At 40.0% G+C, this 16,347-nt stretch overlaps 1 protein-coding gene across 1 annotated transcript; it reads left to right on the top strand.

Annotated features, from left to right (window-relative positions):
• The first annotated feature begins 9,034 nt into the window (after positions 1–9,034).
• On the top strand, positions 9,035–16,347 carry LOC122655394 (ethylene-responsive transcription factor ERF021-like). The gene is made up of 3 exons (XM_043849592.1): positions 9,035–9,053; positions 9,210–9,319; positions 16,216–16,347. Exons 1-3 carry the CDS (start codon positions 9,035–9,037, stop codon positions 16,345–16,347), a joined length of 261 nt encoding a protein of 86 aa, XP_043705527.1.

The raw sequence follows: 16,347 nt of genomic DNA, 5'->3' as shown, positions 1-16,347 counted from the left end.
CACATGGAGCGCGTCCCACAACTCTTTACTAGTTTCTCGGCCAACTTCAGGGGACATGGCCTCATCAGACAAAGAAGAAATGGGGATACTCATTATCAAGGAGGCTTTCTCCTCCCATTATTCAACCTGCGACGCATCCTTGGGGCAAGGATTGGAGCCAGTGACATAGCCATAGAATCGCTGGCCTTTGAGATATGGAACTATTTGGGTTTTCCAATAAACATAATTATTTGAGGAAAACTTAATAGAAAGAATTTGGGATAGGCTAGGTGAAGGTGTGTTGGAGGATGAGGGAGTAGAAGAACTTGGGGGTGGAAGGGGGGGAAACCATTTCGTTCAAGGAAGAGAGGTCGTGGGAGAATGAAAAGAAACAAAAAAAAAAAGGAATTAGTCTTGCTCGTTGGAGCTTCCTGGCTTATGATACCATGATAGAAAGTGTATATGGATTGAATTATTACTTAGCTTAGAAAATACAAATAGAGAGGTAGTATATATAGGTGATGCAGTCCACAAGTTGGAGAGTCAATCACCCAAGCTATACAACCATAATTAGAAGATTACAATACTATGTAAATGGGATTGAGTGAGGATCATATGGGATGACAAGATTGCAGTCCTATGTATGGAAGATTGAGTGAGGATCATGGGGGATTGAATAGGATTGCAATCGGATTGGATGGGATTGCAATCAATGGTAAAATAGGAAAGAAAACTGTTATCACATGTGGCGGATATGGTCTGATACTGTGGTACTCTCTCTCTCTCTCTCTCTGGATGAAACAAGGACTTCTGATCGTCTGTCTCTCTCTTTCTTCTTCTTTTGTCCTCTGTTCTACTGTGCGAGAGATTCCTTGCTCTGAAATCAATCAAGCACCATTCTGCCGTGGGAGGAGTGGAGAGAGGAGAGAGAGAGAGACAGCAGGGGTTGTTCCGTCTCGCCGTGGTGCAGACGAGAAGTTCCGTTTCAATTGATGTGGTTAAAAGGGGTGTCCCTATATCCATATTTTCCCCTTTATTTTTAGCTTATAAATGATCAAATCCCTATCAAATCAAATACTGATTTCTCCTATTAAATGATCAAATCCCTATCAACACATGCACATACAATGGTATTTGATGGAACACAACGTTATGATTAATAGAAAAAGCCCCCAAAGTAAAGTTATAGTAATGAGTGTTACCAAAAAAAAAAAAAAAAAAAAGTTATAGTAATGAGTAATGTTTTAAAAAAAATGATCAGTGGAACCATGATTTAACACTTTTCTGCTTTCCGGCCAGATTTTTTTCTTTCAAATATTTCCTCTAAAACCTTCTAATGCTACAGATAATGCAATCAATTGGATTCCTGGGCCCAGCCTTCTTTCTCACACATGCAGCTGAGCCATGTCTGCACTCCAGCCTTAGCAGTACAATGCATGGCATGGCATGCAGTCAGGTTTTATCCCATTTATTAGCAAATGGATGTGGAGCTGATTTTATTTAAACATTTTTAGAAATTATATGTTTACTTATTGCTTTGAGTTGGTAAATTCCATTTTTCCTTTACTAGAATTATTTTATGCTAATTTAATTATTGGTATCAGAACTTGTAAAGAGAATGGTAGCAATTGTATAGATTAGTATTCCCCTTGACAGAATCGACTTTAGTTAGTAGTATTTCTTTGGTGGGCTATCAGTACATTACTGAGATTGATCACATTCTGACATGAACAATGCGATAACTTATGGCTCTAATAATATGGCTTTAAACAGAATGGTTGGCATGGTGAAACAGCTCTCATGTGGCTGACCTCAATTAGTTGGGATATTAAGGCTTTTGGTTGAATGGAATTAAACAGTATTAGTCACTGAATTTTTATTTTCTCAATTTGCCTGCCCGTACTTGACACCAAGTACATCTAATAGAGGGAGATGGACCCCACCTCGGACAGTGGATCAATCAATTTGGAAGTCTACAGAACAGGCAGCTTAGCTGAAATTATATTCTTCTTACTATCCTTGTTCAACCATCTTCACATAAAAAAAGTGGCTTCTCTCTACACAATCTAATGTTTTAAATAACAATCTAGACCAATACTATCTCTAAGATCACAATTTAATGCACTGATACAGCGTGTACCCATACAGCTTATTAAAACAAACAAAATTTATTTACCTAATACTCATGTGTGTGGAAACATTTGGAAATATTATTTTAGTTAACCTTCAATCCGCTCCATCCAATCCTTGATTTTGGGTTTAATGCCAAAATCTCCTCCCTTTGATCTTGGCCAATAATATTCTCTTGCCATCACCAAACATATCATGGCCTGTGTAAAATTATGAATATGCCCTTGTGCTATGAAACACTGCCAAAATCATAATGTACCAATATGAAACTGATTGTGCACGTACATGCTAAACATATCAATGACTATCAGAAACATATTCGACCCTATCAAAACATATCAAGCATTGTGAAAAATTACCAGAATGTCCCCTGACATATAAAATAGGCTCAAATCAACCTGCATGATTTCTGCTAACACCTCTCCAACTTATCAAACACATATTCAACACATCAGGTTCATACTGTACCACATTAGTACATGCATGCAAAAAAATTACAATAATGCCCTTGGGCATCCAAACAATCTCAAACACTATCAATACATTTCCAAATTAAACACCAACAAACATGGAAATACCTCAATCAACACAATGTTGCCAACAATGATAACACACAACTGTTCCAAATGTATGCCCTACATTATACATGAAACAGAGCATCTAGATATTGAATGTCTTTAAAAATCCGAAAAAGAAAAGAAAATTTGAACTTAAAAATGGTTTTTTGATAGCTCTCCAGTCTCATCTCCACCCTCTCTACTTTGTCTCTTCCACCTGCACTCCTTTCCCTGTGTTTTAGCTTTAATGTCTCTCCTCTCTCATGAAGCGATGAGTGAGACCCAATTCATTATCAAGGCTACCCTCCAACATATAAAATAGTAATAGTTTAAACATCAATTGTTGTGATAGTTATACTAATATATATCTTTTTTCAGATTAGCACGTCCCTTTGTTGGTTACCGAGCTATTCCGGATCTTTATCTCCTCAATTTATCTGTCCCTCAATTTCCTCAATTTCATCTAATAGGGGTGGAAATGATCACCCTACCCTTTGCCCGAACACATTTTTCGAATGGATCCACCTCCATTTATTAGAGGGAATTGAAGAAATTCATGGACAGGCAAATTGAGGTGATAATTTTCCCTTCCTACACTCTCATTAACTGTCCCACATACATAAAATAACGACTACACTCTCCTACATAGTACATACTATGACACTACTAACAACATAAATTAATTAATGGTAACTAACTTCCACATGTGATTATGACTCCTAACTACCATTCACCTGGAAAGATAAGGACTCGATAAATAACCCACGTCTTACACCACTTCGCATCCATGATGCATGAACCATGCACTAACCATGCATCAACCTCCATTCTTTCATGAACCGGCGGCTGCTCCTTCCCTCTCCTTGCAAATTGCAGCGGCAATGGCCATGAGACCCCTATGATGCACATTTACCATCAACCCATTTTTCATGAACAGTGTCAACGACATCTTCTGCTCCACACGGTGCCCTGGTGCTAACGTCAGCCGGTGCCTGAGCAACACCGCGGCGGCAATGGACTTCATTTGCATATAAGCCAAGTCCTTCCCTAAACAAATCCTGGGCCCTGCATTGAACGCCACGAACTTGAACTCATCCTTCGCTTCGTAACGCTTCTCGTCCGGTGACAACCACCTCTCCGGTCGGAATTCCATGCAGTCTTCCCCCCACGTCCACTCCATCCTCCTCACTGAGTATATCCAGTAAACTATCTTCGAACCCGCCTGTACGAATGTGCCGTCTGGTAACACATCATCTGTAACCGCGTGCTTCGAGTCTAGGGGCACCGACGGGTACTACCAGAGGGTTTCCGACAACGCTGCTTTCAGGTAGACCAGCCGGTCCACCTCGTCGAACACCAACGGCTCCTCCAACCACTTTGACGTGTCATCACCACGTGTCTCCATCAGAACCGTGCACATCTCACGCAAGATCTTCTCTTCCACTTTTGGATTCAGCGTCAACAACCAGAAGAACCAGCTCAACGCCACTGATGACGTGTCTCGTCCAGCTAGGATGAAGTTGAGCACCACGTGGTTGAGGGAGAAGTCCGAGTGCTTATCCATGAACCTGGACAGCATGTCGTCGTGTGGGTTCCCCTCTTCTCCTGCCCCAAGATTTTGCTGCAGCACCAGCTCCAGCTCCTACTTACGTGTCTTGATGACATTGGATAGGTACTTGTCCAGGTGGCGGATGCTCTGGCTTAGGGTAACCTCCTGCTCCAGCCGAAGCCATTTTTTCAACTTCCATATGACCTTGGGGAAGAAGAACCGCTGCAGGGTGGCCTCGATGGCTCGGTCAAATGCTGATGCGAACCGGTTCTCTGGTAGACCGGGGGACAGGGTCTAAGGGTCCTTACCGAAAGCTAGTCCACATATGTTATCGAAGGTTAATCCAAGGAGGAGGTCATGAAGATCCACGGCCTTGGATTCCACTTGGGCCGTTTTAATGATTGGGCAGAACCGCAGCCTGATGGCTCGGTTCACCCACCGAACCATGACTTGTCACGCCGGGGTGAACTCCAGCGCGGTCTTCCTCTGAAATAGCCATGTGTTACTTGTTGGGAATAAACCCGATGTGCAATGAATTTGGATCGGGTCAATACTTATAGTTCATGATCAAGAGTAAGGAAGAAATAATTTCAAAATAACATTCATGGTTACCTTAGAGTCGCAAATGAAACTCCTCCTATAGATAATAGGTCTTCCAACTTGTGCAAACTTGGAGATTGAAAAGTTGTTCAACATTTTGAAGCTTGATCAATCCTTGCAACCTTTTAGAAGAACACAAAAATTACCAAAGTCTCTTGAGTTCTCCAACTCAAATCTCACACGCACCACTACAAGAGAGAGGAGAGAAAGAGAAAATCGTGGGAGGGGGAGAGAGCACTACCAAAAATCGTGGGAGGCTCCTCCCTCTCCCTCTTTTATAGTTTTGGAGATCCTTGGGTCTTAAGTAATCTCCTTCCATCTTGGCCTTGGCTCAATCTTCCATTTTGGTGTTTTGTGAATCTTCTAATTTTTACAATTCCAATTTGCTACTAAAGTGAAGACATAGAATCTCAAAAAGGATACAATCTTTCTAAATTATGGTCCATGAGATATTCTCATAATATCTCTTGTCATAATATAAAAAGATATTTAACCATAAATAATTTGTTCTCTCATATAATGTCATGTGTCCAATAAACTCTTTTATTGCATATAAGTCTTTTCACTTTCCTAATATCTCATAATGAATTATAGGGAATGTACTTTAATGTTACTTATCCCCAATTCATCATATACGTTGATCGAGAGAATATGTGATTGCGATTGGACGGTCATAAAACTTCGAAATAAAATTCAATATATATTATATATTAATTTTATATTAAAAATAAATTTATAAAATATTTTGAATAAACACTGGATCCAGATTTCTGTCCGACAAATCACCGACTTTCTCTCTCCTAGATATTTCCCGTAAACGGATAGTGGATTCCATGTTGATAAACCCTTTGCTTACAATGCAGGATCACGAATCCAGTGTACCGGTTTATAGTTCGATTGGACGTCAACCATTGGTTTACCAAAATTCGTAATGTCACACTGCAACAAATAGAATCTTCTCAGGTCAAAGGGGCATCGAGTGACGGGTAAGTATATCACACACACAACCAGTAGCAATACATAAGATATACGTACCAGATTCTCATCTATACACGTTCTCGACATATATCTACATCTATGCACTGAAATTACCATTTCTCGTGACATACGATATGAAAACCATATAAACGGGATGTCCAATTCCATTCCTAATTTAGACAATTTTTAGGTAAAAACTTATGAAATATTTTTATAAGTTCAAATAAAATAATAAAATATAAAAAATTAAATTCAATAATTTAATAATTCAAATTTGAAGTACACATAATTCCAACATGACCATCGGAGTTGAAGATGCCTTCGCCAAGTAGTTCGTGGAACGCGGCTTGTCAGGTGGGGCCCTTCGGGTAATTGTCAAAGCAGGTCTTTAATATGTGCTCTAGATTCTTGGGATCGCACGTGACAATCACCAAGCCTTGTTTTCGCATAAGGAAAGGAATAGGGCAGATACAGCTTTGGAGAGTGCCACGGTGGTCGCACTGCCACCACAGGCGCAGAGATTCTCGGCTATCCAATCGTGCAAGCGGTCGTAGTTCCGGATCATCCCCTGGAGACTACCTAGTAAAGGCCTCACCCGTGGGCCCCTCAGCGAACGCGAGATAAAGGTGAACCACGGTAAATATGCGACGATGGCAACCAAGAGTAGTATAGCAGTTGATGTCTCGATTGTGATCAGAAGAAGAGGACCCCGCACCACCACCAAGACTCAACTTGTCTTCCCCACCGGCCTATCGTCTTTGAATTTCGTTGTCCGAAAGGGGTGGGAAAGGTTAATGAAACGTGAGATGGAAATGGGTAGTCTAACGAGTGAGTGTGAGAGTGAGAGGGCAGATTTATAGTTGAAAGCGCGTAGAGGCAATTAATTAGGACAGCAGTTCATTTCTCTCCAATTCTTATATCACGCAGTGCTGTCCAGTGCAAGGTACAGAGAGCGACATTTAGAGACTTATGATCGTGTGTTTGTCAACTGTTTTGCACTAGATAAGTGAGCCAAACCCATTTTCCTTACCGGATCGAGCAATAATCCACCCATTTTACGGGATCATATGAAATCCCCAAATCGATGTTTCAAATGTCATTGTTCTTCCTCAACTTCTATACATCGACAAATTCATCTCACTGCCAATGAATTCATGAAGATCCACGCAGCCTATTCTACGCTCATCGATCTTGAGAAGAGTGTCGATTACGAGGCAAGGAGGGTTAGCCAAAGTGGACATGACCATTGGCTATTAAGCGCCACACGGACAGGTGTGGGAAAAAGAAAAGAAGAAAAATAAGACCTTCTTCATTTCCCCTTACACGAGAGCATCCAAGATCACATCAGGCAACTACACCCTCTCTACTACAACCTTGGCTCTTATTTGTTAAGGACTTGGGTAGAACTTATCCTTAAAAACTAGCTGTTAAGGAGAAGGTGCCCAAGTAACTCTCCCCACATTTCTTATTTATATCCGATGTACAACTATTTTTCTCACCTTCCAGGTGAGACCCCTACAAATTGTACGGTTTTGATTTAGTTGAGAGTATGGTTTAAAGCTTAAGCTTAAGTTTTTTCATTTGTGAAGGTCTTTGTTGGTTTGCCTTAAATTCCCAACAGCCTTGGAAGGCATTTAATTGTGGACTCAACTGTTAGAAAGCGAAAACGAAAGAGAGTTTGAAATATGGTGTAATCAACGAACGGATAAAAATCCTCTCCAAGTAGTGTATCACGCAATGCTAGGTGCAAAAAGCGACACGTGGAGACTTATGATCGTGTGGATCAAGGCCAGATCCCCACATCCATCCCTGTCCTCGCCGCCCCTGTAAATCCCCTAGAAAATATCGATTAAACAGACGTGCATCTGATTCTGTCCCATTGATATGGATGGGAGGAAGGACCGAGTGAGGGACCAATGGGGTCAACGGTGGTGACTTTGGCTTGGGTGTATTTGTGAATTGGTGGGTTTTAAGTTAGGTTTTTTTTTATGTTTTAGTGTAAAGGGTATTGTGGTCAAAAGATTTTTCAAGGTTAACACTGTTCAAAAATGGGTAAATGTTGATATTATGGCAGTTAGTGGGTGTGCTTTAAAATATAGACAAACATTAGGAGGTGGCGCTGATAATTTCCCTTAATTAGGACAAGCAGTTCATTGATGGATAGAAATCCTCTCCAATTCTTATATCATCTAGCATTGCGTGATAAATTTATTTTCTGACAAAAAAAAAAAATGATTGCAGCTTAGGTTCTCATAGGATAACCATTTTTTGGACTGGTACAAATGAATTTTTATCTGCTGCTGTAACTGAAGCGATGCTGGATCCACTGTACACACATGGTCGTTGCTGCATCGCACGATGCGCACAGCAGTACTTCAGTTACAATAGCGGATAAAGGTCCTTGAGTATGACTGAGCTAACCTCCCATTAAATGCCCTCAAAGTCCTTAGAATATTTACCCAAAACAGAAAAAAAAAAAAAAAAGTTCTTAGAACAGGGCGACAATAGGTGAGAGTAGAAGCAATTAATGAGGATAGACAGTTCTTGGATTGCCCCATATTTCAACTCTCTTTTCTTTTTCATTTTTGGTAGAAACTCTCTTTTCTTTTCGTTTTATAACAATTGAGACCCACCATTAAATTTATTTTCAACAACCAGAAAAAATAAATGACTGCAGCTTAGGTTCTCATACGATAACCATTTTTCGGACTGGTACGAATTTGACTGAGCCAACCCTCCATTAAATGCCTTCAACGAACTTAGAATAGAACGATTTATAGGTGAAAGTAGAGGCAATTAAAGAGGACAGACAGTTCTTGGATTGTCCCATATTTCAACTTTCTTTTCTTTTCACTTTCTAACCATTGAGACTTATCATGTCGATTTAGGACTTGTCCTGGTGGTTCCCTATTAACTTGAGAGAACTGCATCAGATGTTTGATATGTGGTTTAAGTCTCCTTAGCAATACCTAGTCCACATTTAATTATTGTCCAAGAAGTGGAGCCTTTGGATACCATTAACTTTTGTAAAAAGTAAACAAATGCACCCATGTCGTTAATTGTTCCATTAATTGCAAAGGATAAGAGGTTTTAAGTCATTTTATGACCAATATACCTTTGATAGGATAGAATAACATTCTTGCCTTCTTCTTCTTCTTCTTCTTCCTGATTCTCACCCTCTTCTTCTGATCCAGCGCTGCCATCTGAAAAAAACTTTCAAGACCTCAAAACTGAAGAGGTAATGGAATCCAATGATACAGGTGATTAAACTAAGTATGGATATCCATCTGTGCTTGAATAATCTCTTCAACTTAAAATAGAACATTTGTCAATGCAACACTTGTACAGTGTCCTTAGATATGATTTTCTTCCACTTAAGTAGATACTAGGAAATTCCATTTGCCAATCTTAATTAGAAAGATCGAGGAAGTGGGGGAAATGGGTTTCAGAGAGTCGTGAGCCTGGAAAGAAAACGTGTATTTGGTTGGGGAGATTTGAAACGCCAGAAATGGCGAACATGGCGGACGTCTCAATTTTCTTGAATTAGCGAATGAGTTGCCTCGGCCAGCTAGTTCTAGTGCTGATGATATTCGAGTAGCAGCTCATGAAGCAGCTACAAGGTGAAGGAGAACAACTGAGTGGGGCATATGTAATTTTTCAAAATTGACAAGTGTTTTTATAATTACATGATATCTCAGGGGAGATAACTGTAAATTTTCCTAAATTTAATAGAAAATTTGCTTGGGTACATGCAAAATTTCAAATATGAGGGCAACTTGGTCAAAATCTATTTAACTCCAATGTTGTTAGTCCCAATATAACGACATGCATGGGTGCATTTGTTAATTTTTTACAAAAATAAGGAGTATATGTAATTTTTCAAAATTGACAGGTGTTTTTGTAATTACGTTATATCTCATGAGAGATAAGTGTAAATTTCCCTTAAATTTATTTTCAACAAAAAAAAAAGGAGAATGTTCTCCGTGTCGCAGCGCAGCCTGCACCCAGGCACATGGGCAGGCTGGCAGCCTATGCAAGGAGGCAAGGTGGTAATTGCGCCCACCCCTATGTGCTTGGGCATAGGCTACGCTGCGGCACAGAGAACAGCACCCAAAAAAAAACATGACTGCAACTTTGGTTCTCATAAGATAACCATTTTCAGACCGGTACAAGTATGACTGAGCCAACTTCCCATTAAATTCCCTCATATTACTTAGAATTGAGCGATTTATTGGTGAAAGAAGAGGCAATTAATGAGGATAGACAGTTTTTTTTTTGGATGCAATTCAAGGCCCACCGACCATCAACCTCAACAGGACCCCACAAGGAGGCAATGAGGGGACTCACAAAGGGTCAAATATGATACCCAAAGGCTCCATTTCTTGGAAAGCAATTAAATGTGGACTAGGTGTCGCTAAGGAGACTTGAACCACCGATCAAGCGCCTGATGCAGTACTCCCAAAGGAGTAGCGAACCACCAGGGCAAGCCCTGGATCGACGGACAGACAGTTCATGGATTGGATTGCCCCATATTCCAAATCTCTTTTCTTTTCGCTTTCTATCAATCGAGACCCACCATTAAATGATTGTAACTGTATGAGAACCATTTTCGTTTGGGACCAGTACGAGTACGATTGAGCCAACCTCCCATTAAATGCTTTCAAAGGTTGTTGGGAATTTAAGGTAAACCAAAGACATCCACAAAAGAAAAAGCTTAAGCTGAAACTTTAAACCATATTCTCATATGACATTGGATATGGATGAGGAATGGGGGGGGGGGGTATAGATACTTGGGTATATTCTCCTTAAATTCTCCTTAACAGCTAATTTTTAGGATGAGTTCTACTTAAATCCTTAACAAGTGACATCAAAATCAAGGTTGTGATAGGGCCCGGGTGTGACAATGTCTGGGCGTGAAAACTCAGTGTGATCTCAGATGCTCTCATGTGAAGGGAGAGATAAAGAAGATCTCGATTCTCCTTAACAACTAACTTTTGATGATGTATTCTACCCAAGTCCTTAACACAATTATCTTTCTTCGTCCCTCAAATCTTCCATTTTCCATCAATTCTCATGCAAAAGCTCATCTACTTTTGCATCACAAGAGGTCATCTTAAATCCACGCATTTAATGAAAAATGGAAATAAATGAAATCCATTAACACTCGTACTCGGTGGCCCATATCCCAACTCTCTTTCCTTTTCGCTTTATAACAATTAAAAACCACCATTAATTGCCTACCGAGGCCATTGGGAATTTAAGGTAAACCAATGAAAACCTCCACAAAAGAAAGCTTAAGCTTAAGCCTTAAACCATATATACTTTCCTCTACACCAAAACCATACAATTTGTTGGGTTTCCACGTGGAAGGAGAAGTAAATAGTCCAAATCAGATATGAATATTGGGGAATGTAGGAGGTTTATAGGTACATGAACACCCTCTTCTTAACGATTAGTTTTTGAAGATGAGTTCTTCCCAAGTCCCTAACAAGTGGCATCAAAACCAAGGTTGTGACAAGGCCAGAGTATAACAATCCAAACTTGAGGCAAAGCCTGCAGGGCATGGGAACTCGGTGTGATCTTGGATGCTCCCGTGTGAAGGGGTAGATGAGGAAGATCTTGATTCACCTTAACAACTAACTTTTGAGGATGAGTTTTACCTAAGTTCCTAACACGATTATCTTGGGCCTTGGATTCCACTTGGGCCGTTTTAATGATTGGGCAGAAACGCAGCTTGATGGCTCGGTTCACCCACCGAACCATGACTTGTCACAGTCTTCGGGGGGTGAACTCCAGCGCGGCGGTCTTCCTCTGAAATAGCCACGTGTTACTTGTTGGGAATAAACCCGATGTGCAGCGGAATTTGGATCGGGTCAATACTTATAGTTCATGATCAAGAGTAAGGAAGAAATAATTTCAAAATAACATTCATGGTTACCTTAGAGTCGCAAATGAAACTCCTCCTATAGATAATAGGTCTTCCAACTTGTGCAAACTTGGAGATTGAAAAGTTGTTCAACACTTTGAAGCTTGATCAATCCTTGCAACCTTTTAGAAGAACACAAAAATTACCAAAGTCTCTTGAGTTCTCCAACTCAAATCTCACACGCACCACTACAAGAGAGAGGAGAGAGAGAAAATCGTGGGAGGAGGAGAGAGCACTACCAAAAATCGTGGGAGGCTCCTCCCTCTCCCTCTTTTATAGTTTTGGAGATCCTTGGGTCTTAAGTAATCTCCTTCCATCTTAGCCTTGGCTCAATCTTCCATTTTGGTGTTTTATGAATCTTCTAATTTTTACAATTTCAATTTGCTACTAAAGTGAAAACATAGAATCTCAAAAAGGATACAATCTTTCTAAATTATGGTCCATGAGATATTCTCATAATATCTCTTGTCATAATATAAAAAGATATTTAACCATAAATAATTTGTTCTCTCATATAATGCCATGTGTCCAATAAACTCTTTTATTGCATATAAGCCTTTTGACTTTCCTAATATCCCATAATGAATTATAGGGGATGTACTTTAATGTTACTTATCCCCAATTCATCATGTATGTTGATCGAGAGAATATGTGATTGCGATTGGACGGTCATAAAACTTCGAAATAAAATTCAATATATATTATATATTAATTTTATATTAAAAATAAATTTATAAAACATTTCGAATAAATACTGGATTCAGATTTCTGTCCGACAAATCACCGACTTTCTCTCTTCTAGATATTTCCCGTAAACGGACAATGGATTCCATGTTGATAAACCCTTTGCTTACAATGCAGGATCACGAATCCAGTGTACCGGTTTATAGTCCGATTGGACGTCAACCATTGGCTTACCAAAATTCGTAATGCCACACTGCAACAAATGGAATATTCTCAGGTCAAAGGGGCATCGAGTGACGGGTAAGTATATCACACACACAACCAGTAGCAATACATAAGATATACGTACCATATTCTCATCTATACACGTTCTCGATGTGTATCCACATCCATGTATCGAAATCACCATTTCTCGTGACATGCGATATGAAAACCATATAAACGGAATGTCCAGTCTCATTCCTAATTCATATAATTTTTAGGTAAAAACCTATGAAACATTCTTATAAATCTAAATAAAATAATAAAATATAAAAAATTAAATTCAATAATTTAATAATTCGAATTTAAACGACACACAATTCCAACATTACCATCGGAGTTGAAGATGCCTTCGCCAAGTAGATCGTGGAACGCGGCTTGCCAGGTGGGGCCCTTTGGGTAATTGCCAAAGCAGGTCTTTAATATATGCTCCAGATTCTTGGGATCGCACGTGACGATCACCAAGCCTTGTTTTCGCACAAGGAAAGGAATAGGGCAGATACACCTTTGGAGAGTGCCACGGTGGTCGCACTGCCACCACAGGCGCAGAGATTCTCGGCTATCCAATCGTGCAAGCGGTCGTACTTCTGGATCATCCCCGGGAGACTACCTAGTAAAGGCCACACCCGTGGGCCCCTCAGCGAACGCGAGATAAAGGTAAACCACAGTAAATGTGCGACGATGGCAACCAAGAGTAGTATAGCAGTTGATGTCTCCATTGTGATCAGAAGAAGAGGACCCCGCACCACCACCAAGACTCAACTTGTCGTCCCCACCGGCCTATCGTCTTTGAATTTCGTTGTCGGAAAGGGGTGAGGAAGGTTAATGAAACGTGAGATGGAAATGGGTAGTCTAACGAGTGAGTGTGAGAGTGAGAGGACAGATTTATAGTTGAAAGCGCGTAGAGGCAATTAATTAGGACAGCAGTTCATTGATGGATAAAAATCCTCTCTAATTCTTATATCACGTAGTGCTGTCCAGTGTTAGGTGCAGAGAGCTACACTTTGGAGACTTATGATCGTGTGTTTGTCAACTGTTTTGCACTAGATAAGTGAGCCAAACCCATTTTCCTTACCGGATCCAGCAATAATCCACCCATTTTACGGGATCATATGAAATCCCCAAATCGATGTTTCAAATGTCATTGTTGTTCCTCAACTTCTATACATCGACAAATTCATCTCACTGCCAATGAATTCATGAAGATCCACGCAGCCTATTCTACGCTCATCGATCTTGAGAAGAGTGTCGATTACGAGGCAAGGAGGGTTAGCCAAAGTGGACATGACCATTGGCTATTAAGCGCCACACGGACAGGTGCTGGAAAAAGAAAAGAAGAAAAATAAGACCTTCTTCATTTCCCCTTACACGAGAGCATCCAAGATCACATCAGGCAACCACACCCTCTCTACTACAACCTTGGCTCTTATTTGTTAAGGACTTGGGTAGAACTTATCCTTAAAAACTAGCTGATAAGGAGAAGGTGCCCAAGTAACTCTCCCCACATTTCTTATTTATATCCGATGTACAACTATTTTTCTCACCTTCCAGGTGAGACCCCCTACAAATTGTACGGTTTTGGTTTAGATGAGAGTATGGTTTAAAGCTTAAGCTTAAGGTTTTTCATTTGTGAAGGTCTTTGTTGGTTTGCCTTAAATTCCCAACAGCCTTGGAAGGCATTTAATGGTGGACTCAACTGTTAGAAAGCGAAAACGAAAGAGAGTTTGAAATATGGTGTAATCAACGAACGGATAAAAATCCTCTCCAAGTAGTATATCACGCAATGCTAGGTGCAAAGAGCGACACGTGGAGACTTATGATCGTGTAGATCAAGGCCAGATCCCCACATCCATCCCTCTCCTCGCCGCCCCTGTAAATCCCCTAGAAAATATCGATTAAACCGAAGTGCATCTGATTCTGTCCCATTGATATGGATGGGAGGAAGGACCGAGTGAGGGAACAATGGGGTCATCGGTGGTGACTTTGGCTTGGGTGTGTTTGTGAATTGGTGGGTTTTAAGTTAGGTTTTTTTTATGTTTTAGTGTAAAGGGTATTGTGCTCAAAAGATTTTTTGAGGTTAATACTGTTCAAAAATGGGTAAAGGTTGATATTATGATAGCTAGTGGGTGTGCTTTAAATTATAGACAAACGTTAAGAGGTGGCACTGATAATTTCTCTTAATTAGGACAAGCAGTTCATTGATGGATAGAAATCCTCTCCAATTCTTATATCATCTAGCACTGTGTGATAAATTTATTTTTGACAAAAAAAAAAATGATTGCAGCTTAGGTTCTCATAGGATAATCATTTTTCGGACTAGTACAAATGAATTTTTATCTGCTGCTGTAACTGGAGCGATGCTGTGCGCATCGTGCGGTGCAGCAACAACCATGTGTGTATAGTAAACTACTGTTCCACTGTGCACACATGATCGTTGCTGCACCGCACAATACGTACAACAGTGCTTCAATTACAACAGCGGATAAAAGTCCTTGAGTATGACTGAGCTAACCTCCCATTAAAAGCCCTCAAAGTCCTTAGAATATTTACCCAAAACTATAAAAAAAAGGTTCTTACAATAGAGCGACAATAGGTGAAAGTAGAAGCAATTAATGAGGATAGACACTTCTTGGATTGCCCCATATTTCAACTCTCTTTTCTTTTCGCTTTATAACAATTGAGACCCACCATTAAATTTATTTTCAACAACCAAAAAAAAAAAATGACTGCAGCTTAGGTTCTCATACGATAACCATTTTTCGGGCTGGTACGAGTTTGACTGAACCAACCCCCATTAAATGCCTTCAACAAACTTAGAATAGAACGATTTATAGGTGAAAGTAGAGGCAATTAAAGAGGACAGACAGTTCTTGGATTGTACCATATTTCAACTTTCTTTTCTTTTCACTTTCTAACCATTGAGACCCATCATGTCGATTTAGGGCTTGTCCTGGTGGTTTGCTATTAACTTGAGAGAACTGCATCAGGTGTTTGATAGGTGATTTAAGTTTCCTTAGCAATACCTAGTCCACATTTAATTACTGTCCAAGAAGTGGAGCCTTTGGGTACCATTAACTTTTGTAAAAAATAAACAAATGCACCCATCTCGTTAATTGTTCCATTAGTTGCAAAGGATAAGAGATTTTAAGTCATTTTATGACCAATATACCCTTGATAGGATAGAATGACATTCTTGCCTTTTTCTTCTTCTTCTTCTTCTTCTTCCTGATTCTCACCCTCTTCTTCTGATCCAGCGCTGCCATCTAAAAAAAACTTTCAAGACCTCAAAACTGAAGAGGTAATGGAATCCAATGATACAGGTGATTAAACTAAGTATGTATATCCATCTGTGCTTGAATAATCTCTTCAACTTAAAATAGAACATTTGTCAATGCAACACTTGTACAGTGTCCTTAAATATGATTTTCTTCCACTTAAGTAGATACTAGGAGGAAATTCCATTTGCCAATCTTAATTAGAAAGAGGAAGTGGAGGAAATGGGTTTCAGAGATTCGTGAGCCTGGAAAGAAAACGTGTATTTGGTTGGGGAGATTTGCAACGCCAGAAATGGCGAACATGGCGGACGTCTCAATTTTCTTGAATTAGCGAATGAGTTACCTCGGCCAGCTATTTCTAGTGCTGATGATATTCGAGTAGCAGCTCATGAAGCAGCTACAAGGTGA

This window comes from Telopea speciosissima, chromosome 1, assembly GCF_018873765.1.
Source record: "Telopea speciosissima isolate NSW1024214 ecotype Mountain lineage chromosome 1, Tspe_v1, whole genome shotgun sequence".
Classification (NCBI taxonomy): Eukaryota; Viridiplantae; Streptophyta; class Magnoliopsida; order Proteales; family Proteaceae; genus Telopea; species Telopea speciosissima.
The sequence above is the reverse complement of the archived record's forward strand: the minus strand, read 5'-3'. Positions and strand labels throughout refer to the sequence as shown.

What these genes read in the sequence shown, in the direction of transcription:
- LOC122655394 (XM_043849592.1), top strand. An exon ending in AAATGGCGAACATGGCGGAC is followed by an intron (nt 9,320 to 16,215) that starts GTCTCAATTTTC and finishes TTGGTTGGGGAG; the next exon opens with ATTTGCAACGCCAGAAATGG.